At 36.1% G+C, this 24089-nt stretch overlaps 2 protein-coding genes across 2 annotated transcripts; both read left to right on the forward strand.

Annotated features, from left to right (window-relative positions):
* The first annotated feature begins 2706 nt into the window (after positions 1-2706).
* LOC121438568 (olfactory receptor 4L1-like) lies at positions 2707-3645 on the forward strand. The gene has a single exon (XM_041638817.1). The coding sequence runs from the start codon at positions 2707-2709 to the stop codon at positions 3643-3645; it is 939 nt and encodes a 312-aa protein (XP_041494751.1).
* Positions 3646-21975: 18330 nt separating this feature from the next.
* LOC121438713 (olfactory receptor 4N5) lies at positions 21976-22902 on the forward strand. Its single transcript, XM_041639098.1, has one exon. It carries the CDS (start codon positions 21976-21978, stop codon positions 22900-22902), a length of 927 nt encoding a protein of 308 aa, XP_041495032.1.
* The last annotated feature ends 1187 nt before the right edge of the window (positions 22903-24089 follow it).

The following is a 24089-nucleotide window of genomic DNA, read 5'->3' on the forward strand; positions in this document are numbered from 1 at the left end:
AAACAGAGCTCATTACAAGGACAAGAATTAAATGCAAGCATCTCTAAAGTCACAATAGTTTCATTTTGAACAACTCCCACTGAGATTTGCATTTCAAGTACTCCAAAAATTTATCTCCAGTAATTGATCCACATCTTTAAAGGAAGTGGAGATACTCTGAAGAATGGTATGCAGTCTATTAAAGAAAATAAGAAGTGTAGGTTCAATTTATATATTACCTGGAAGATTATAATCTTCTTACTGTATGTTAGGAAAGGTAAGTGAAAATATTGTAAAAGAAAATTCTTTAACTTTATTGTGACTAAAATGGCATTTTAATTAATTGTTTTGGCCAGAAAAAAAGTTTTAGTCTTTGAGGCATCAAAACCTCAAACTGAGAGCTAACTTAATACCACTTCATGGTAAGCTAGACCTAACAATTACTGTGAAAATTGAAAGAAAATATGTTCTCAGAAATTATACTACAGAGAAAAAAGTGGCATTAGTTTGTCAATGAGTAACTAAGATGAATATAAGAAACGTCATATGATCATTCAGAAAGCTCATACTAAAATTGAAAACTATAGACTAAGGCTATATTTCTTTTCAAGATTCAGGTGGTTTAGAGAGTACATAAATATTGTATATATTCAAAATTGAGCATGAAATGGAGAATGGCAATGCTTTCTAAATTAGATATTTATAATACCTCCATAAAAAATAATTCTTAGCCCACAAATAGAAAAAATAGTGATCATTGGATAAAAGGGAGAAAACATAAGGTGCTTTACATTCAACTGAAAGAAGAAAATGTAAATAATTTAAGAATTTTGTCATGAATATTCCATATCATAGGAAAAGCAGAAAAATCTGGTTTTAAAATAAACAAGGCAGTCAAAGCATATAACCCAAGACAAGAATACAAAAAAAGGTTGAAAAATAAAATAATTTAATCTGCAAAATGCTTTTGATTGCTTTGGAGAGAAATGTATTTTAATTCAAGCAGTTGCATAGTACTTTAAAGAAATACTTAACACATCTCATGTTATGGCTATTCATATGTTATCCATATCGCCTCCTTTTTGGTTTATTGACCATAAAGCTTATTTTAATCTTGAAGTTGTCACATGAAGTGATCTTGATTTTGTTTTTTCATAAGTCCTACACTAAGTTAAGGCTTTTCTCCCATAACTTATTTTCTTTATAATCCCGTGTTTCTAGATTATAAACTCTCTGCTTAACAGATTTTTGTTACATAAGAACAGTGGTAGTAAAATACTTTTTAAAATACTTCTTTTGTTGTTGAATTGCATCTTATGGGAATTCCACACGAGACATTTGAGTTCAAAGAATGTTTATCAATTTGAAATATATCCCTTGCATTTTTGATGCATTTGGCATATTGATATGACACCAGATTCTGCTGTCAGATTGACTTGGTTTACTCAATAGCATTCATTCTTGATAGTTCTATAGTTGTATATTTATAACAATTTATATCAATAAATTGCACATCACAGCTTCCTTATATTTGCATGGCAACAATAATACTATTGTAACATCTGTTTATTATGAGCACTAAACACCTTTAAAGTTCTTTAGATATTTAGACTGAAGCCTAGTACTTAACACTTTACTGTAATTAATAACGTTTTATTACTCAAAAATATGAATAATATCTAAATATCCAAGTTAAGGTATTTAAAGTTAAACATTGAAACACAAGTAGAATCTATACATGAAAACTGAGACACCTTGTTATTTGCTCCTAAACCAGAGTGTTTAAGCATACAATTTCCACAAGAGCACTTCTTTGTGAATGGACAACAAAGCATTTGAGAACAAAAGCTTAAGACCATCTGAGTCTCTGTTTCTTGAGATTTTTATAAAATATCAAAAATTATTAAAAGGCAAATAAATACAAGTGCACTGTGGACATGTGACTAACACAGTGTATGCACCAGTATCCATATCCCAGCTGTGACACCGTATCCAGTTTGCAAATGCTACTGGCTACAGCACACAAACTCGATTAAGGTTCCACGTCAGTTCTCTGCTATTTATTAAAAATGTCGTGATTCTATTATTATCTCACTGATGTTTTAATTAAAAAGAGATTATTTAAATAAACTATGAAATACCAAAAAAATTATTAAAAGGACAAATTATTTTTAGTGAATTTTAAGATTAGTTACCATGTACAAATTGAATTCTAACCTGTGTCTTTATTTGGAAAACAATAGGTAATCTTTGTTGATCTCTTCAGAAATGCAGATCAGAGTATTTCCTGTTTTGACTCTACATCCTTTTATATTTGAATAACCTAACTATGAGGAATCCAATGACATGGAGACCCTGATATATTAGAGACAAAATAAACAGTTATTATCATCATCTAATCTTTATTTTTATTTCTATGTGAACAAAAGTATGAAAAAATAGAGGATCTACTAAAATATATCATATGGTAAAATAAAGTGATAGAACTTTCACCCATTCAAATGATTTCTATTTTGTATAAAAATATTGTATTCAAGGTTTGTGATGCTTAAAATCATTTCAAGTTATATTCAGTCATATTGATATGTTACATTGAATGTTTTCAGATCATCAACCAATATTGTACTGACAACAAAAATATATCCTTACTAACAATAACTGTGGCTTGTTTTTGTTTTCCACCTCATTGTATTTAAAGAACTTCCAGAAGGTTTCTGAATTGAATTAATGGATTATGAAAATGGATCATCTGTGACAGAATTTATTTTAGTGGGATTTTCTGGAGATTGGCAACTTCAGATTTTCTTCTTTGTGACATTTTCTTTGATCTATGGTGCAACTGTGGTGGGCAACAGTCTCATTATAGCCACAGTGGCAGCTAATTCTACCCTTCGTTCTCCCATGTACTTTCTTCTTGGAAACCTTTCCTTTCTGGACATGGGCTTTTCCACAGTTACAACACCCAAGATGATCAGAGACTTGCTTGCAGAACACAAGAGCATCTCTCTATGGGGATGCATGGCCCAGATGTTCTTTATGCACCTCTTTGGGGGTGCTGAAATAACACTTTTGATAGTCATGGCCTTTGATAGATACGTGGCCATATGCAAACCCCTGCACTATAGGACAATTATGAGTCACAGGTTGCTGCATGCATCTGTATTACTTTCCTGGACAATTGGTTTCATACACACCATGAGTCAGATGGTATTGATAGTGAATCTGCCTTTCTGTGGCCACAATATTGTAAATAATATATTTTGTGATCTCCCCCTGGTAATCAAACTTGCTTGTATTGAAACAAACACTCTGGAGTTATTTGTCATTGCTGACAGTGGGCTGCTGTCTTTTATCTGTTTCATCTTCTTGCTCCTTTCTTACATTGTCATTCTGGTCACTGTAAAGCATAAATCACCTGGCAGGCTTTCCAAGGCTCTGTCCACATTGTCTGCCCACATAATGGTGGTCACTTTGTTCTTTGGACCCTGTATTTTCATTTATGCCTGGCCATTTGGCAGTTTTGCAAGCAGTAAAATGCTTGCTCTGTTATATACTGCTATTACTCCCTTACTGAATCCTATTATTTACACACTGAGAAATCAGGAAATGAAGAAAGCTATGAGAAAATTATGGGTCAAACAAGTTAACTTTGTGGAGAACTTATAGACTGAGCAGTACTTAATTACCATAGTCTTTGAATAGCATGGCTAGATAAAGACTATGGATAATGTATTGTTTTTCTTTTTATGTTTGTAACATACACCAATAAAGGGAAATTTATAGAAATGTATTACTGTTTCATTAGTAGTGATGATTTAATGTCATTTTTCATCATTTTTAATTTGAATATTTTCCAATAATAAACATTTCCTCTTGTTTGAACCATCAAACAAAGAAAAACTTTGTTAAACCAGTGTATATAATACAAATTGTGGCATATAAAACCTGGCACTGAATATGCCACCACTCCTTTATTTATGAATACATGTAAAACTGAAAGATAGTTCTAATGGTAGCCCAGTGTCAGGCCTAGCAGTATGTTCCATTGGTTGTACAAACTTTGCATGACAATTGCCAGACCCTGGTGAGACTCAGTAACGTCTTCAAAAACAGGACTGTCTAGAGTACCAAAGTTCCAAGCCTAGTTTCGGACAAATTACCATGGAGTTTTGTTTTTCTGTGGGTTTAGTGACTGCACATGAATCTACTGATATTTTAACTGCTATGTTGGTCCTGTGGCCCCAGATTAGCAACACACTAGTCAAGCTGCAGACCTGTGGGATTTCTTGTTTGTCAGCAGAAGCTCTGTTTTTGCCAAAGATATAGAATTCTAACTAAATCTCTATCATCTTATTTTTATCAATAAAGACTAGAGAGTCAAATGTTAGGGTGAAAACCTGCTACCTCAGAGAGGCCGAGAAGGAACTAGCTGCTCTTCCTTTTAGGTCAGAGACCCAGCAAGAGAGTACCTCTCCAGTCATGCCAAAAACAAATTGCCAAACTCCATTTCCTTCCTACTTTTTCCCGTGCATCTTTCTATTCGTCTTTGTGGTTCCTCTGTATTCTCAATAGCTAATTTCTGCCATGTAGTTGCTGGCTCTACCTCTTGATCTAAGGTTGATTTTTTTAACTGTCTTAGGTTTTATAATGTGATCAAATATCCTACCACATGGAAGAACAAGAAGAGGGCTTGTGTCCTTTTCTACATTCCCAAGAAAAGTTTGATGACCTGCTCCACTCATTCACAAACCATCCTGACTAAGGATGAAATCTGAGCAATTTTTAAATACAATTTCCCAAAGAAATGACCCAGTGTAACTCAAGAAGCTAAATAAGGTCTCTGAATAAGTTATTCTGTCATTTCCTGTAGGCTAAGACCCTGTGGTACCTACCAGAACAATATGTTCTGTGTGGTCCTCTCAATCTGTTTCTTACTCCGACCAAATGCAAGTGAATGACTCTATACAGACATTACTCTTAAACACTGCAACAGGAAGGATATCTCCCTTGGTTGGTCCCTTGTCTGTGATCTCACTGAAGTTCTCCACTATTAGAAAAACTCAATAGAAATATGAAGAAAGTTGAGTCTATATTTCAAAATTTTCCCTGGATCCAGATTTCTTTCACTGCCAGGGTCTGTCACTCTGGCTGAGTGGGACCAGGATTTTTGTCCATTTGATTGTACATTCAGTGGGACCCTTTCTAGCCCTTCTTGTGACTCTGTGGAAATGGGCAAGTGTCCCTGACTTAAACATTAATGTTACCTACAATCTTGTTCCTGTTGAAATTGGAAAGCAGAGATGCAGAGTGACCAATGGGAGCATAAGGAGTCTGTTGCATGGAAACAGGCTCTTTACTTTAAATGGCTATTCCTCTACCATTTTGTGTCCTGATAGTTACTGAAGGATTAAAGCCCTTCTAGTGTCCTAGTAGATTTTAAAGATGGAAACAACCATCCCACTCTTTTTATATGAAAGCAAAGTAGTCTTCTCTGCATTCTCTAGGATGAGAACTTCTTCTCCCAGCCCCAAGACTGACTGACTAACTGCAGAATCATCTGACGCTTAACATAACAATGGGTAAAAGATGGAAAAGTGAGGTGTCTAAACCTCAAGCCAGGCAAATATCTGGGAGCCTCACACCAGAAACCAGTTGTATTTGGAGGAAGGATTCTCCTCTATTAATGGGACCTGGGATCAATTATTGCAATTTCCTATATGCCAAGATAATATGGCCACATTATTGTGGTCTTTTAGAATACAACACAGCTCCTTCACAAATCCTTTGACTGTTTAGAGCAGAACAATGGAAAGCTGGATCTACACAATTATAAAGTGACCAGACGATGCCCTCAAATGTAAATTACAAATAACACAAGATGAGCATATGCAAATTTATCTTTAGAAAATAGAGTGGTTCCAGGTAATGTGGGTAAACAAATCACAGATTATCTTTATAAAGATAAATTTAATGCAGAAGGGCTAGACTGATCAGCCCATGCTGAGCATCTGCCCTGGCCAATCACATCCCCTCCTTAATTTCTGGGTTCTATACAGCCTAAGGCTTTGAGGTCTTATGTATACTCAAGACAAACACAAGGTCTCAGTTATTTATATTGGATAATATAATAATTAAAGCTATTGACGAGTCCCTGTTCCTATGCTGAGGAGATCCATCCAGAAGGGTCAGTGTATGCCCCCCAAGCAGACAGTCCAGAAGGAAGTACAGGGCCCCTCCAACTCCTGCTGCAGAGCTTCTTTGTTCCACATGACCCCCCAAGTCTGCCATATTGTCTGCAAGGTCCTTGGCTCAGAAAAGATCCTGCACCTGTACTGAGGAGATCCAGCCAGAGGGCACTCCTTTCTATCTGCAGGGTCCTTAGATCCACCAACACAACCAGATCCAGTGCCTAGGAGCCCTAAAAGATGCCAGACCAAGTACAGAGTCTGTCACATCAAATATTGGACCAAGATACCAAGACTCTCCTGGCTGCATTTGAAGGAAGAGATGGACAGGCACCAATAGAAGAACTATCCCAACAATCTGAAAGGCAACATGACAACACCAAAATCCAGGGATTATGCAACAAGAAAACTTGAACACCCTAATCCAGAAGAAGTAGAAGAAATCATTTTAAATGTAACATTATGAAAATAATAGAGGACCTTAACCAGGATGTGAAAAACTGCTTTAAAGAAACTGAGAAGACAAACAAATATGTAGAAGAAATGAATAAATCTCTCAAAGATACCCAAGAAAACCAAGAGAAAGTAATCAACCATGTAATGGAAACAGTTCAAGACTTGAAAAATGAAATGGAGATAATAAAAAAAAAAACACAAACCGAGGGAAGGCTGGATATGGAAAATCAGGGTAAATGAAGAGGAACTACAGACACAAGTATGACAAACAGAATACAAGTAATAGAAGAAAGAATCTCAGACACTGAAAATACTATAGAGGAAATAAACTCATTAATTAAAGAACCCAACAAATCCAACAAATTTTTAACACAAAACATCCAGGAAATCTGGGACACCATGAGAAGACAAAACCCAAGAATAATAGGGTAGAAGAAGGAGAAGAAATACAGATCAAAGGCCAAAAAATATATTCAACAAAATTATAGAAGAAAACTTTCCCAACCTAAAGAAGGATATTCCTATGAAGGTACATAAAGAATACAGAACACCAAATAGACTGGATAAAAAAAATCTCCTCGCCATATAATCAACACACAAAACATACAGAATAAAGGAAGAATATTAAGAGCTGCAAGGGGAAAAGGTCAAGTAACATATAAAGGGAAACCTATCAGAATTACACCTGACTTCTCAATGGAAACCATGAAAGCCAGAAGGTCATGGATAGATGTGCTGCAGATACTAAAAGACCATGGATGCAAGCCCAGACTACTATAATCAGCAAAGCTTGCATTTACCATCAAGGGAGAAAACAAGATATTCCAGGACAAAAGCAGATTTACAAAATACATAGCCACAAACCCAGCCTTACAGAAAGTAATAGAAGGAAAACAACAACCCAAGGAAGCCAACAACATGCATAATAACGCATGACAAACCTCCACCAACACAACTAAATGAAGGAAAACATACAAACTCTACCACCAAAAAAAAAATAACTGGAGTTGAGAATAACTGGTCATTAATATCAATATCAATGGACTCAATTCACCTATAAAAAGGAACAGGTTAAGAGAATGGATACGAAAACAGGATCCAACATTCTGCTGTTTACAGGAAACACACCTCAACCTCAAAGACAGACACTACCTCAGAGTAAAGGGTTGAGAAAAGGTTTTCCAATCAAATGGACCTAAGAAACAAGTGGGTGTGGCTATACTAATATCTAACAAAATTTATTTCAAACTAAAATCAATCAGAAAAGATGGAGAAGAATAATTTATACTCATAACAGGAAAAATTCATCAGGAGGAAGTTTCAATCCTGAATATCTATACCCCTCATATAAAAGCACCCACATGTGTAAAGGAAACATTACTAGAATTCAAAGCATACACCAAACCCCACACTCTAATAATAGGAGATTTCAACATTCTTCTCTAACCAATGGACAATTCAACAATTAACAGATAAATAAGGAAACTAACAGATGAAACAAATGGACTTAATAGACATCTATAAGACATTCCACCCAAACAGAAAAGAATATACCTTCTTCTCAGTATCTCATGGAACCTTCTCAAAAATTGATCACATAATTGGTAACAAAGCAAACATCCACAAATACAAAAATTTGTAGTAACCACCTGTGTACTATTGGATCACCATGGAATAAAGTTAGAATTCAACAACAATTCTAACCCCAGAAAGCCTACAAACTCATGGAAACTGAACAGTCAACTACTGAACCACCCCTGGGTCAAGTAAGAAATAAAGAAAGAAATTAAAGTCTGTCTTGAATTCAATGAAAATAAAGTCTCAACATGCCCAAATCTATGGGACACTATGAAAGCAGTGCTAGGAGGAAAGTTCATAGCACTAAATGCCCGCATAAAGAAAATATGTCGTAGGGAGGGAGGAGTGGGCTGTGTCTCACTGCCTGGCTCCTGGATGCCCAGCAAGCATAGCCCCCAAAATAACCACACCAAAATCTGCATTAATTAAATCGCTGCCTGGCCCATTATTTCTATTCCCTTATTGACTAACTCTCACATCTTGATTAACCCATTTCTAATAATCTGTATGTCACCACGAGATTGTGGCTTACTGGCATGAGTCTAACCAGCATCAGTCTTGGGAAGGGAAACAAAATTTCCTACTTCATGGAAATGCCTGCTGGTTGCTATGGGCCTGTAGGCTGAAGATGGATGCCCTAACAGTACAAAAGAACTTGGGTGACTGTACAGGCAACGAGATGTCTCTGTCATTTCTAGAGTTTTGGAAGTTGTTTACTTCTTGTTTACTTAGGTGATGTTATATCCTTGGGTCTTAGATGGAGTTGAAGAATGGAGAGTAATAGTTTTCCTTAGTATGATGAGAATAAAATAGATATAAATATTGTAACTGTAATTCTTGCTTGATAACTGTTTTGTTATATGTAATTTTACTATGTTAAATTGAAAGCCTTTCTTTTTTGTTTAAACAGAAAAAGGGAAATGGTGTAGGAGGTACTTCTGTATTTATGTTGCTTTCATTGGATGAATAAAGATACTGTATTGGCCTTTTGATAGGGCAGCCCTCATGTAGGCAGGAAGACAGAAAAGAATGCTGGGAAGAAGAGCAGAACCAGGCAGATGACATGATTTCCCTTCATGAGACTGAGGCTGGTTAGACTCGTGCCATTAAGCCACGACCTCATGGTGACATACAGATTATTAGAAATGGGTTAATAAAGATGTGAGAGTTAGTCAATAAAAGGCTAGAAAAAAATGGGCCATGCAGCAATTTAATTAACACAATTTTTATGTGGTTATTTCAGGGAATAAGCTAGTCAGGTGGCCTGGAGCCTGGAGGGAGGAAAGAAAAAACCTGCTCTCACTCATGTTACAAAAATGGAGAAAGCTCACATTAAAGACTTAACAGAAAAAAAAGAAGAAGCAGACTCATCCAGGAGGAGAAGAAAACTGGAAATAATCAAACTGAGGGCTGAAATCAACATAACAGAAATACAGAAAACAATCCAAAGAATCAATAAAACATAAAGCTGGTTCTTGGAGAAAATCAGCAAGGTTGACAAACTCCTATATAACTAATCAAACGGCAGATAGAGAGAGCATGCAAATTAACAAGGTCAGAAATGAAATGGGGGATATAACCACAGACACAGAAGAACTTTGAAGAATCATTAGATCTTACTACAAAAGCCTGTATGCCACAAAATTGGAAATGTAAAAGAAATGGACATTTTTTAGATAAGTACCATATACAAAAATTAAATCAAGACCAGGTGAAAAATTTAAATAGACCTATAAGTCACGAGAAATTAGACGCGGTCATCAAAACCCTCCAAGGACCAGATGGTTTCAATGCAAAATTCTACCAGAACTTACAAGAAGTGCCAATACCTATACTCATTTATGTGTTTCACAAAATAGAAACAGAAGAGTCATTGCCAAACTCCTTTTATGAAGCTATGGTTATCCTGATGCCAAAACCACACAAAGACTCAATCAAGAAAAAGAATTACAGACCAATCTCATTTATGAATATCAAAGCAAAGATTCTCAATAAAATACTGGCAAACTGAATCCAAGAACATATCCAAAATATTTTTTTAATTTATTTATTTATTAAGGATTTCTGCCTCGTCCCCACAACAGCTTGCCATTTCCCTCCCCCTCCCCCGATCAAGTCCCCCTCCCTCATCTGCTCGAAGAGCAATCAGGGTTCCCTGACCTGTGGGAAGCCCAAGGACTGCCCACCTCTATCCAGGTCTCGTAAGGTGAGCATTCAAACTGCCTAGGCTCCCACAAAGCCAGTACGTGCAGTAGGATCAAAAACCCACTGCAATTGTTCTTGAATTCTCAGTATTCCTCATTGTCCGCTATGTTCAGCTAGTCCGGATTTATCCCATGCTTTTTCAGACCTAGGCCAGCTGGCCTTGGTGAGATCCCAATAGAACATCCCCATTGTCTTAGTGTGTGGGTGCACCCCTTGTGGTCCTGAGTTCCTTGCTCGTGCTCCGTCTCCTTCTGCTCCTGATTTGGACCTTGAGATTTCTGTCCGGTGCTCCCGTGTGGGTCTCTGTCTCTGTCTCCTTTCATCGCCTGATGAAGGTTAATATTCCTGAGGATGCCTATGTGTTTGTCTTTGGATTCACCTTATTTAGCTTCTCTAGGAACATGAATTATAGGCTCAATGTCCTTTATTTATGGCTAGAAACCAAATATTATCCATTATGTTCAAGTAGGCTTTATCCCAGAGATGCAGAGCTGGTTCAACATATGAAAATCTACCAACGTAAAACATCATATAAATAAACTGAATGGAAAAAAAACATATGATTGTTTCATTAGATGCTGAAAAAGCATTTGACAAAATTCAACACCCCTTTATGATAAAGATCTTGGAGAGATTAGAGATACAAGGATCATACCTAAATATAATAAAAGCAATATACAGCAAGCCAAGAGCTAACATCAAATTAAATGGAGAGAAACTTAAAAGAATTCCACTAAAATCAGGAACAAGACAAGGCTGTCTACTCTCTCCACACCTCTTCAATATAGTGCTTGAAGTTCTAGCAATGGCAATAAGACAACATCATGAGAACAAGGGGATTTTAATTGGAAAGGAAGAAGCCAAACTTTCGTTATTTGCAGATGATATGATAGTGTATATCAGTGGCCCCAAAAATCTACCAAAGAACTCCTACAGCTGATAAACACCTTTAGTAATGTGACAGGATACAAGATCCACTCCAAAAAATCAGTAGCCCTCCCATACACAAAAAAAAAAGCAGAGAGGGAAATCAGAGAAACATCACCTTTCATGATAGCCACAAATAGCATGAAGTATCTTCGGGTAACTCTAACCAAGGAAGTGCAAGATCTATTTGACAAGAACGTTAAGTCTTTGAAGAAAGAAATTGAAGAGGATACAAGAAAATAAAAGGATTTCCCGTGCTCCTGGATTGGGAAGATCAACATAGTAAAAACGGCAATTCTACCAAAAGCAACCTGTAGATTAAATGCAATCCCCATCAAAATCCCAACAAAATTCTTCACAGACCTTAAGACACAATAATCAATTTTATATGTAAAAACAAAAAACCCATGAGAGCAAAAACAATCCTATACAATAAAAGTACTTCTGGAGGCATTACCATCCCTGATTTCAAACTCTATTACAGAGCTACAGTAATGAAAACAGCTTGGTATTAGCATAAAAACAGAGATGTTGACCAATGGAATCGAATTGAAGACCTGGATATCAACCCAGAAACCTATCATCACCTGATTTTCAACAAAGGATCTAAAATGGAAGAAAGAAAGCATCTTCAACAAATGGTGCTGGCATAACTGGATTTCAACATGTAGAAGAACGAAAATAGGTCCATATCTATCACCATGCACAAAACTCAAGTCCAAATGGATTAAAAATCTCAATATAAATCCAACCACACTGAACCTGATAAAAAAGAAAGTGGGAAGTAGATTGCAACACATGGGCACAGGAGACCATTTCCTACTTAGAACTCCAGTAGCATAGACAATAAGAGCAACGTTGAACAAATGGGAACTCCTGAAACTGAGAAGCTTCTGTAAAGCAAAGGACACTGTCATTAAGACAAAAAGGCAATCTACTGAATGGGAGAAGATCTTCACCAACCCTGCATCAGCAAAGGTCTGATTTCCAAAATATATAAAGAACTCAAGAAATTAGACATTAAATTCTTGAATAGCCCAATTAAAAAATGGGGTACTGAACTGAACAGAGAATTCTCAACAGAAGACATTCAAATGGCCAAAAGATACTTAAGGTCATGTTCAACTTCCTTGGTGATCAGGGAATTGCAAATCAAAACAACTTTGAGATACCATTTATAACTATCAGAATGGCTAAAACCAAAAACACCAATGATAGCTTATGGTGGAGAGGATGTGGAGTAAAGGGAACACTCATCCACTGCTGGTGAGAATGCAAACTTGTGCAACCACTTTGGAAATCAGTATGGCAGTTCCTCAGGAAACTGGGAGTCAACCGACCTCAGGATCCAGCAATTTCATTCTTGGAAATATACTCAAGAGATGCACAATCATACTACAAAAATATTTATTTGTTCAACTATGTTCATAGCAGCACTATTTGCAATAGCCAGAACCTGAAAACAACCTAGGTGCCTCTCTATGGAAGAATGCATAAAGAAGGTGTGGCACAAATACACATTAGAGTTCTACTCAGTGGTAAAAAAACAAAAAAAAACAAAAAAAAACAATGACATCTTGAGTTTTGCATGCAAATGGATGGAAATAGAAAACACTATCCTGAGTGAGATAGCCCAGACCCAAAAAGATGAATTTGGTATATACTCACTCATTAGTGAATTCTAGCCCTAAACAAAGGACATTGATCCTAGAGTTCATGATCCTAGAGTAGCTAAATAATAAGGTGAACCCAAAGAAAAACATTTATTTATCCTCCTGGAAATTGGAAGTAGACAAGATCGCTGGGCAAAAGTTGGGAGCACGGGGGTGGGTGTGGGGTGGGGGAAGGGTAGATGGGGAGAGAGAAGGGAGAAGGGGAGAATTAGGGAAGTGGGATGGTTGAGATGGAGGAAGGGTGAGTATGGGAGCAGGGAAGAAGTTATCTTAACTAAGGGAGCCATTTTAAAGTTGGCAAGAGATGTGGTTCTAGAGGGGTTCCCAGGGTCCAAGGAAATGTCCCCAGCTAGGTCCTTGGGCAGCAGAAGAGAGGGTGCCTGAACTGGCCTTCTTTCATAGTCACACTGATGAATATCTTGCATATCACCAAAGAAACTTCATCGGGTAATGGATTGAGGTAGAGACAGAGATTCACACTGGAGCACTGGACTGAGCTCCCAAGGTCCAGATGAAGAGCATAAGGAGGGAGAACATGAGCAAGGAAGTCAGGACCACGAGGGGTGCACCCACCCCACTGAGACAGTGGGGCTGATCTATTGGGAGCTCACCAAGGCCAGCTGGACTGGGACTGAAGGATCATGTGATCAAACCAGACTCTCTGAATGTGGCTGACAATGAGAGCTGAGAAGCCAATAATCATGGCACTGGGTTTTGATTCTACTGCAAGTACTGGCTTTTTGGGAGCCTAATCTGTTTGGATGCACACCTTACTAGATCTGGATGGAGGGGGGGCCTTGACCTTCCCACAGGGCAGGGTACCCTGATTTTACTTAGGACTGTAGAGGGAGGGGGAGAAGAAGAGAGGATTGGGAGCGAAATGGGAGGAGGGAGTAGGTGGAAATTTGTAATAAATAATTAAATAAAAATATATAAAGCTATTAATAAAAGTGTTGTTTTATTGCAATTACTTTATTATTAATTTTGGAATTGTGTTTTGTGTTTTCAGCTTTAATAATTATAGCTTTGTATTATTTCTTTCCACAGTCTCTATGCCATGTTCATTCTTCTTTTTAGCCTGAAGCAGTGCTTTAGTATTTTCTTGAGGTTTGAATGGTTGGATATAAAATTTTTACGCTGCTTTATATTATGGCAAGGTTGTCTTTCTTTTTGCAATTATGGCAGATAATTGCACTGGTTAATTGGGGTTAGAAATTCTGTTTTCAGATGTATAATGCATTGCTCTGGGATCTTCTGTATTGCAGCTTCTTTTGGGATACAAGCTGTTATTCTTTTTTTTAATTTTTATTTATTTATTTATTTATTAAAGATTTCTGTCTCCTCCCTGCCACCACCTCCCATTTCCCTCCCCCTCCCCCAACCAAGTCCCCCTCCCTCATCAGCTCGAAGAGCAATCAGGGTTCCCTGACCTGTGGGAAGTCCAAGGAGCCCCCACCTCCGGACATTGAGCTTATAATTCGCGATCCTAGAGAAGCTAAATAAGAAGGTGAATCCAAAGACAAACATATAGGCATCCTCCTGAATATTAACCTTCATCAGGCGATGAAAGGAGACAAAGACAGAGACCCACATTGGAGCACCGGACAGAAATCTCAAGGTCCAAATCAGGAGCAGAAGGAGAGAGAGCATGAGCATGGAACTCAGGACCGTGAAGGGTGCACCCACACACTGAGACAATGGGGATGTACTATCGAGAACCCACTAAGGCCAGCTGGCCTGGGTCTGAAAAAGCCTGGGATAAAACTGGACTTGCTGAACATAGCAGACAATGAGGACTACTGAGAACTCAAGAACAATGGCAATGGGTTTTTGATCCTACTGCACGTACTGGCTTTGGGGGAGACTAGGCAGTTTGGATGCTCACCTTACTAGACAAGCTTTTATTCTGATGGGTTACCCCTAATATGTGACCTGTGCTTTTTCAATTGCAGCTTTGGATACATTTTCTTTTTTATGTTTAGATAGAGTTTTAACTGCAATACACATGAGGATTTTCTTTTTTGATCTTATTTTGGTGTTTTGTGTGACTATTGTATTTGTACGAGTGGGGCTTTCCTTATTTTTGAGATGGTTTCTTCTATGATCTTGTTGAAAATTTGGCCTTTATTATTGATTGTGGATTCTTCTCCCTTTTAATGCCTGTAATTCAAAACTTTAATATTTTTCAACATATCCCACTTTTCTGTGTGTTCTTTTCCTTTGTTTAATTTTTCATGTCTCTTGCTTATTTGTTCTAGATCCTCTATTTTATAGTGAGTTCTACTATTGTATCTTTTACATTACTCATTCCATTTATAAGATTTTCTTTTGAGGTTTCTGGTTGAACCAGTGGGATTTTCTATTCTATCTTCATTTCAAATTGAGTCCTCTTCAAGGCTTATATTTTCTGAATGAATTCCATTCTCAAATCTAGGCTTGTCTTCAGTATTTCTACCAGCCATGTTTCCTGGGCATCACTCAGACATTAATTCCTCAGATTTTTCTCCTTGATTTCATTAAGATATTTCTTTGTGTTTCATTTAAACTCCTTGAATTCTTTGATGAAAGTTATGGTTAGCACAGGTAATTACCATACTCATCGTGGAAGCTGTGAACACAGGATGGGGTCAAAATATGAAAAATAATTGGTCCACAGATACAGAGTTTCACAACCCATAGCAGAAGTTGTAGACCCAGGTGTGTAACAGTATCTAATCCAAGGTAAAGCTCACATGGTTGAAGGGCATCCCATAAACTGTGGTGTTAAAGGCTGTGGAACAAAGAGGTAACTCAAGTTGTCTGGACAAATGCAGTTGGACTTTCTTTGGCCCACTCGCTCCCAAATCATGACTCAAAGACTTTTTATTAGTCATGAATCCTTGGCCTTAGCTTAGACTTGTTCACAAACAGCTCTCATAACTTAAACTGACCCATTTATATTCTAATCTATGTTCTCCACGTTGCTCATTACCTGTCCTCCATACTGTACATCTGACTTCCCAGTATCCTGCTGGTGAATTTGCCAACTCTCAGATTCTTCCCAGAATTCCCTTCTCTTCCCAGAAGTCCCACCTATCTTCTCCTTGCCTAACTATTGGTTAATCTCTTTTCCAGCCTGAAACATTGCTATTCGTAATTAATTTTTTTATCTTTTGCATATTGAATAAATATTTGTTTAGGTTAGTTATACATGGAAAAATGTTTTAGATATTTATCAGTCATTTTTTTCTTCTTTTTTTTGAATTCTCTGTTCAGATCCAGCCCACTTTTGAATGAGTCATTTCTTTGATGGCTCTCTATTCTTTAAGCTCTTTATGTGCTCTGGATATAAATCCTCTGTCAGATATATAGCTGGCAAAGATTCTCTCTTCTTGTGTGGGTTGTGGGATTACTCTGCACTCTATTGCAGCTATATAGATATATTTTAGATTCATGCAATTCAACTTGTAAATTTTGGCAATTTTAGTGTTTCTGGTTTCATATTGTGGTCTTTTATTTATTTTGAATTAGTTTTGATAAATGTAATACATGTATGACAAATTTAATTCTCTCACATGTTGGAAACCAAGTTTCACTGTATCATTTGTTGAAGAATCTGTCTTTTCTTCAGTATGCACATTTGGACTCTGTCTTTAATATCAGATTGCTGTCATTATGCTTCCTCGTGTTTGGAGCTTATTTTTTTCTATTAGTCTCCTTTGAACTCTTTAAATTACTTGATGAAGTTTATGTGAATTTCAAAAAAATCTTTGTTCTGGGGTTCATCTGGGTAGTAAAATTTTCTATTGGTTTGCTAAATTTGGGGAGAAATATTATTTAAATTTCATGTTGTTTGTATTTTTGTAATGAAACCTGAGCATGTAGGCTTTTTGTTAGTTTTATGTCTGATATAGTTACATCTTGCTGGGATGGACACCATAGGAAGAACAGACTCGGTCGGGCTTGAAGGTTGTACATGGCGTGGGTGTAGTAAAGTCATGTAGACTCAATGGATTTAGGTAGAAGAAAGGATTTATGTCTTGATCCAAGCATGAATATTAGGGGTTTTGTAGATGTGGCTAACCAGACAAAAACAGATGTGAAAATCATGCTAGATCCTAGGCTTCAGATGGGTAGACAGATGAAGCCAGACTGAATCTGGAAGATGAATGTAAGGCATAAGGGATGGAAATATTTGTGTATGGAGATCTGGGATCATGGGATGTGTATTCTGGCCAAAGCCTGGAGGTTGAGGGTAGTATGCATATGACTGAACATAATAGGTTTGGACACTAGACGTTTTACCTGAGTGACATCTGAGAATTAGGGTAGGGTGCGGAGTGTAAAAGCAGGTAGATCAATCTTTGGGCAATTTCGTGTTGATGCTAGAATCATGTTTTAGGAGTAGTCCTGGTTCAGTTTGGGTTAGGCAAGATTTTGAAGCTCAGAAAGATGACTTGTGTAGCAAATAGGATTCTCACAGTCAAGCTTTAGGAGTCTGGAAATGTGATCAGAGCCTTTTCTCAGGCATTGGGCTCTGGTGGAGACCTGGTCTTCTGGTAAGCCTAGGTTTGGAGCTGCTGCAATGGTTAAGACCACTGCCTGTTCTTCCAGAGATCCCCTCAGCAACCACATGGTGTCTTACAACCATTTATAATAAAAATCTGGCGCCCTCTGTGGTATGCAGTTACGCATGCAGGTAAGAGACTGCATAATAAATAAATAAATAAATAAATAAATAAATAAATAAATGTTTTAAATGATACATGACATGGGATTTCTCTCTCTTCACACAATATAGGTATATTATAGTATACATATTACTGACTAAATATTAATTGATTTACTTCTTCAAAAGCATGAAGCGATTGTTATTACATACGTGGATATTTTGTTTGCTTTCCCTTGTGAACTTAAGTGCCAGACCATTCTAGTTATCTGTGATAATTGGAAAATTTAAAATCTTATCAAGAACAGTGAGGTTTTAGATGCCATCTTCTTTTATTATCTAATATTTAGAATGTACCTGAGGCTGCTGTACTTGTTTGAGTTCTATTAATTCCCTTTTGTATTAAATAGGTGCTAATAAAATCCCCAGGCACATTTTGTTTTGCATCACAAATGTAAAGAGAAGTTCTCACAATTTAAAGATTTACCAACATGAGAAAACATATTTAAAGAAAACTTTTACATGGTCAGTTGACTTTTCCCCAATGGATGGAAAAGAATAGCTACTTGATTGAAATTATTGGACTCCTAATAAGGTGAAAGTTTTTTGTAATTCTTTATATTTAAAATAATTGTATAGGAATACGAAATAGATATTATTATATTTTTCTGAAACTACTTTTGCTTTGAAATTCAGAATAGCAGACAAAATGCTGCTGAAACAGAACAAGAATGAGCACTAAATTCTACTCTTTAATACTTCCTATCCTCTCAATAAATAATACTGCCACTTCTGATGTCCAGAATTAAAGAGACTAATATTTTATTATAAAAAAAGAAATAACAATATCTTTTGTATCCCCAAACTTAACTTTAATTTGACTATACTACAAATGATTGATCTTCCCTAATACTGAGCCAAAATAAACTGAATAAAGTAATTGGCATCAAATAGTAACAGAAAACATAGGTAAAGAGTCTTACAACAAACTTCCCTGATTTCATAGGTTTACAAATACCCTTTTCCCTGCTTATGTGAACTGTTCCTTGTTTTATACATGATCCTAACATAGAGCAATATAAGGATCAAATGTGAAGAGCTGAAATTAAGAAAGAGTGATTTGGTTGAATAATCACATGTTTATATAAATCTGCCTGTGATCCTGGAGTCAACACCAGGGCAATTGCAGAACCCCACTAATATATCTATTCATCATATTATACTAGTATTTAACTAATCATGAAATTCTTTCTTAGGTCACTTTAGACACTAACTGCTAATCATTCTATTTTATTTTGATGCTCTCCATTTTTTTGAGAAAAGCAGATAAATTCATTCTCCTCCATAGATGAAATTGCATACATTAAAAATATCAGGTCTTGCCAGGTGGTGATTGTACACACCTTTAATTCTAGTACTTGTGAGGCAGAGACAGGATCTCTTACATCAAGGTCATCCTAGTCTATAAAGTGAGTTCCAGGACAGCCACGGTTACACAGAGAAAACCTATCTCAAAAAGAAAGCAAAAGAAAATCATGTTTTTTCTAAAATTCACAGTGTCTGATTTACACATAAAACATGTTATTTAGCAAGTATAATAAGTAAAGCTGTATTTTTTGAACAAAGATGAACATTTGTTCCAAATGAGTGAGAAAGAGGAAAAATATGGAAGGAAATGAAGAGTAATTTGGATGAAAATATTTCAAAGTGGCAAAATTTTGGAAGAAAAGGCTCAGTATTGACAAGAGAGAGAAAGTGCTAATCATAAAAAACTATCAAAATGGACACCTGAGAATTATTTACTGTGCCTACTGTTCTTTGTAGTGGTTAAGGTGATCCTGATATAACTTAAAGAAGAATTTGTGTGTGTGTATTTTTAATTATGTATTTTTTGAGAGTGTAATTTAATTACATCATTTCTCCCTTCATTTTTCTTCTTCCAAACCCACTTTACTCTTTTTTTTCAACTTTATGGCCTCTTTTATCACTAATTTTTGTTGATCATAATTAGCTGGTAAATGTAGAGAACAAAGCAAAAATGTTAATTAAAAATATGGAAAAGTGAGAGGATTAGAAAAAATGATAGACAGGAAAACTGAAGAAATACATTGCAAGAAAAATAAACAATGAATCCAAAACCACGTGTAAACGAGTATAAGAAGTAAAGCCAGATTGTCAGGGATCAAATGGAGAAAGAAGGAATGTGAGGGAAAAATCCTAAAGATGATCAAGAGTGAGATAGAATGCTAGGATATAAACTTTGTTTCAAAATCCTTAGCTTCAGAAACAAGTATACTGTTTCCTAACAGTGCCTATGGAATGAACTCTGGATAATGGGGAAGATTTTGTTGCTTTTGCACATGTATGTTCAGTGCCAAGAGTTTGGGGTTTTTATCAGTTGAAACAAGCAAATTTAGAAACTGCACAGAATTAAGGATTCTGTCTTAGCCTACAATAACAATCCCTCATCATTTCAACTGACTGGACTAAAACACTTGTTCCTTTGCAGTACATTGTTTTTCCAGACTGCTCCTATTTAAACTTATTTTGTATGGAAAAGTGTTCACTTGTTACACCTCTATTCGCAATTACTGGGATCAGCCCAATTGGAGAGTTACTGAAACAAGCACAGACATGGAAGGGGAGAAGACTCCAGGTTGGTTAAAGATGTTAATTTAAACTACACAGGATTTCATATGATAGGCAGGAGGGATCAAGGTGGACCCAGAGTAAAGCAAAGAAGAAGGGAAATGGACCCCCTCGGGCAATTTAACTCTTCACATTCTGAATCGAGGGAGAAGTGGGGTATCGGTGTTGTGAAGAAGTAGGAAAGATGACCTTGAACTTATTTTTTCTGAGAGATTTTTACAGGCAGAGTGTGGTATAAAAGTGATGGTCAACATTTGTATAAATAAATAAAAGACAAAAAGCTCTTCAATGAATTCAAAGGGAATCAAATATTTTTCCTCTTTCAGTTTGTTTACACTTACTATGTAAGTAATTGTACACTTCTCAGCGTGTGTTGGTGTGTTCAAACATGTGCCTGTGCATCTTACAAACTGGTTCCATAGCATCTAGAAGCTATTTGTTCATGTTATTAATCACCTATAAGTTTATATATACATGTAGTAATATAAAATGATGTCAAAATTTCCCGTGAATTCTCTTTAGGAATTTATCAGTCTGACTTTTCCCTTTTCTCTCTTCTCTTGCTAATATGGAAAGATTATTGATAATTTATGCAAATCTTAAACAAAAATCTATTTTCTTTGAAATTACTCCTCAAAATTAAGTAGCAACATGCCAACATGTCAACATAATCAGCATTTGATAAGAATTCACACTTTTAGTATACTATTTATCATAGTATATTTAATAATTGTACACATTTCTGGAGTATTTTCATCATATTAAAGATCACATGTATATATTATAAACCTCTTTTTCAGCTATAACCCTAATCAATGCCTAATAAGTTTATTGCCTCTGTAGATGTTTCATTTTAGAGAGTTTACTTGAGTTCATTTTGTGACAATCTTCCTTCAAACACAGACTATTTTAGGTGACCTATATTTTAATACTTATCAGCAATTCATTGCTTTTTATTACCAAATTGCTTACATCTGTAACTGTAGTGTAGTGTGTGGTGTGGCAGGCCTTCATCCTGCCGCCCAGCTAGCTTAACCCCTGAAATAACCACATAGAAATTGTATTAATTAAATCACTGTCTGGCCCATTATATCTAGCCTCTTCTTGGCTAACTCTCACATCTTGATTTAACCAATGTTTAATAATCTGTATGTCACCAAGAGGTTGGTAGATTTTAAACAAGATCCTGAGAGCATGTTTGGAAGTTAGAATGGGAAACAAAACAAGCATGTAACTGGAACCAGCAATTACATAATTCAGAAATGAAATAAGAACCTAAAAGGAAGCACATCATAGAAACTGAAGTAGAGAAGCAATTTCAAATACAGTTTTCTCTGTGATGATACAAAGGAGGGTCAAAATTCAAGCATATTCTAACAAAAGATTGAGTCACCAACAATAGAATAAATAAGATAACAAAAGGAATGGTCAAAATAGCATAAAATGTGGACTATATTCATAAGTTTGCCAAGTTATGTACATAAATGGAATGAAATGAAAATAAATCTATCGAAGAACCAAGTCTTCGTGGGAATTAGAATAAACTGGCTAATGGGGCTGCTTTTACCTATGGTGCACTGGTTATGGCAAACATTGCTTTTAAGTAGATTTAAGCTGTGAAACTGAAGGAAAGGAACGTGTAACACATATGTTTTATTCTATAGATTAGGAAGTGATGGAGACCAAGAACAGCTCAGTAGTAACAGAATTCATCCTCCTGGGACTGACTCAGTCTCAAGATACTCAACTCCTTGTCTTTGCGCTCATTTCAGTTTTCTACCTCATAATTCTTCCTGGAAATTTCCTTATCATTTTCACCATTAGATCGGACCCTGGACTCACAGCCCCACTTTACTTCTTTCTGGGTAACTTGGCCTTTTTGGATGCCTCCTACTCTTTCATTGTAGCTCCCAGAATGCTTGTGGATTTCTTCTGTGAGGAAAAGGTCATTTCTTACAAAAGCTGCATCACTCAGCTCTTTTTCTTGCACTTCCTTGGAGCAGGAGAAATGTTCCTTCTTGTTGTGATGGCTTTTGATCGTTACATCGCCATATGCCGCCCTCTGTACTACTCCACTCTCATGAACCCTAGAGTCTGCTATGCGTTATTGTTGGCTCTGTGGCTTGGGGGTTTTGCTCATTCCATTGTACAAGTGGCTCTTATCCTGAACTTGCCCTTTTGTGGCCCAAACCAGCTGGATAACTTTTTCTGTGATGTTCCACAGGTCATTAAGCTAGCCTGCACTGATACCTTTGCAGTGGAGCTCCTGATGGTCTCCAACAGTGGGCTGCTTACCCTCTTGTGCTTCTTGGGACTTCTGGCCTCCTATGCTGTCATCCTCTACCATGTCAAAGGACAATCTTCTGAAGGGAAGAGGAAAGCTGTCTCTACATGCACTACCCACATTATAATTGTGTTTCTCATGTTTGGGCCTGCCATTTTTATCTACACCCGCCCCTTCCAGGCTCTCAAAGCTGACAAAGTTGTTTCTCTCTTCCACACAGTCATCTTTCCTTTGATGAATCCTGTGATCTATACTCTTCGCAACCAGGAAGTGAAAACTTCTATGAGGAAGTTGTTAAATCAGTATGTTGTTTGCTGACTGGATAAATGAAAGAGGAAACAAAAAAGTGAGAAATGTTGTTTAAAGAGTTTAAACCATGTATTTATGCATGTATCAAATCAGTTCTTTAGCAAATACTGTTATGTACTTCTAGTTTTCTGATACTATTCTAAGCACATGGATAAGACAGGTACAATTCTAGGTCTCCATTGAAGTATTTAGGGAAAACAAAGCAAAATCATAAAACAAGGTAAGCATCATGGAAAGCACAGGAACTCAAAGATTTGAAAATTTAGGCGCATTTGCAACACAGAAATGGATTAGAATAGTTACATCTAAGTTAAGAGAAGTAGCAGATGCATAAGAACAAAGTATTTTAGATTTTAAAATATTTTAGATGACTTTACTGAAATCTTAAAATAATACAATTGAAATATGTAAAGATTATTTAATTTTTATGTTTGATTTTCAACAAATTCTGCATAAAAGTCTATATATGAGTGATAAAATATAATTAAATGGAATATTGCCTGCTATGTGTTTTTTCCTTAGTTTTACTAGTTAGAGAGAAGTGGAGTAATTATAATTTACCAGAATATATCATAAAACAGCTTATGTATCTTAAAACTTCACTTTTATTTCTACTAGACTGATCTTGTAGTAACAACAGTTTTTTCTATTGCTTGATAAATTTCATTGATATTTTTTCTAGCGATTGTATTGAATGTCAATAAAATTTTGAGCAGTAGAGACATCTTAGCAATAATGATTCTTCCAGTTTATGAACTAAGAGTATTATTTCCTTTTTCTATCATGTGAATTCCAAATTCAAACTCAGATTATTGGGCTTGCTGGTATGTGCATTTACTTGTGGAGAAATATTGCCAGCTAGTTGATCATAATTTTTTATTCATGTCATAAATCTCATTGCAAAGCTTTGTCAATTTACAGATATTTAATTCCAATACAAGTAACAGTTATTCAAAAACGATACTAATTCCTGAGAGAAAACATAAATTTACATCATCATGTATAGTTTCTTTATAAATATAGTTCAAAGTTTAAAGATACATAGTTCCTTTAAAAATATCATGTAGAGTTTCTTTAAAGATATATATGTATGTATGTATGTATGTATGTATATAAACTTACTATATTATCCAACAAGCTTACATTCAAGTACATATTCAATGAAAATAAAATTAGTATCCCAGTTAACTATGTCA

This window comes from Microtus oregoni, unplaced genomic scaffold, assembly GCF_018167655.1.
Source record: "Microtus oregoni isolate MIOR12 unplaced genomic scaffold, Mior012 000056F_ref0000123, whole genome shotgun sequence".
Lineage (NCBI taxonomy): Eukaryota > Metazoa > Chordata > Mammalia > Rodentia > Cricetidae > Microtus > Microtus oregoni.

Coding starts and splice junctions, on each gene's coding strand:
- LOC121438568 (XM_041638817.1), top strand. CDS start 2,707: ATGGATTATGAAAATGGATCATCTGTGACAGAATTTATTTTAGTGGGA.
- LOC121438713 (XM_041639098.1), top strand. CDS start 21,976: ATGGAGACCAAGAACAGCTCAGTAGTAACAGAATTCATCCTCCTGGGA.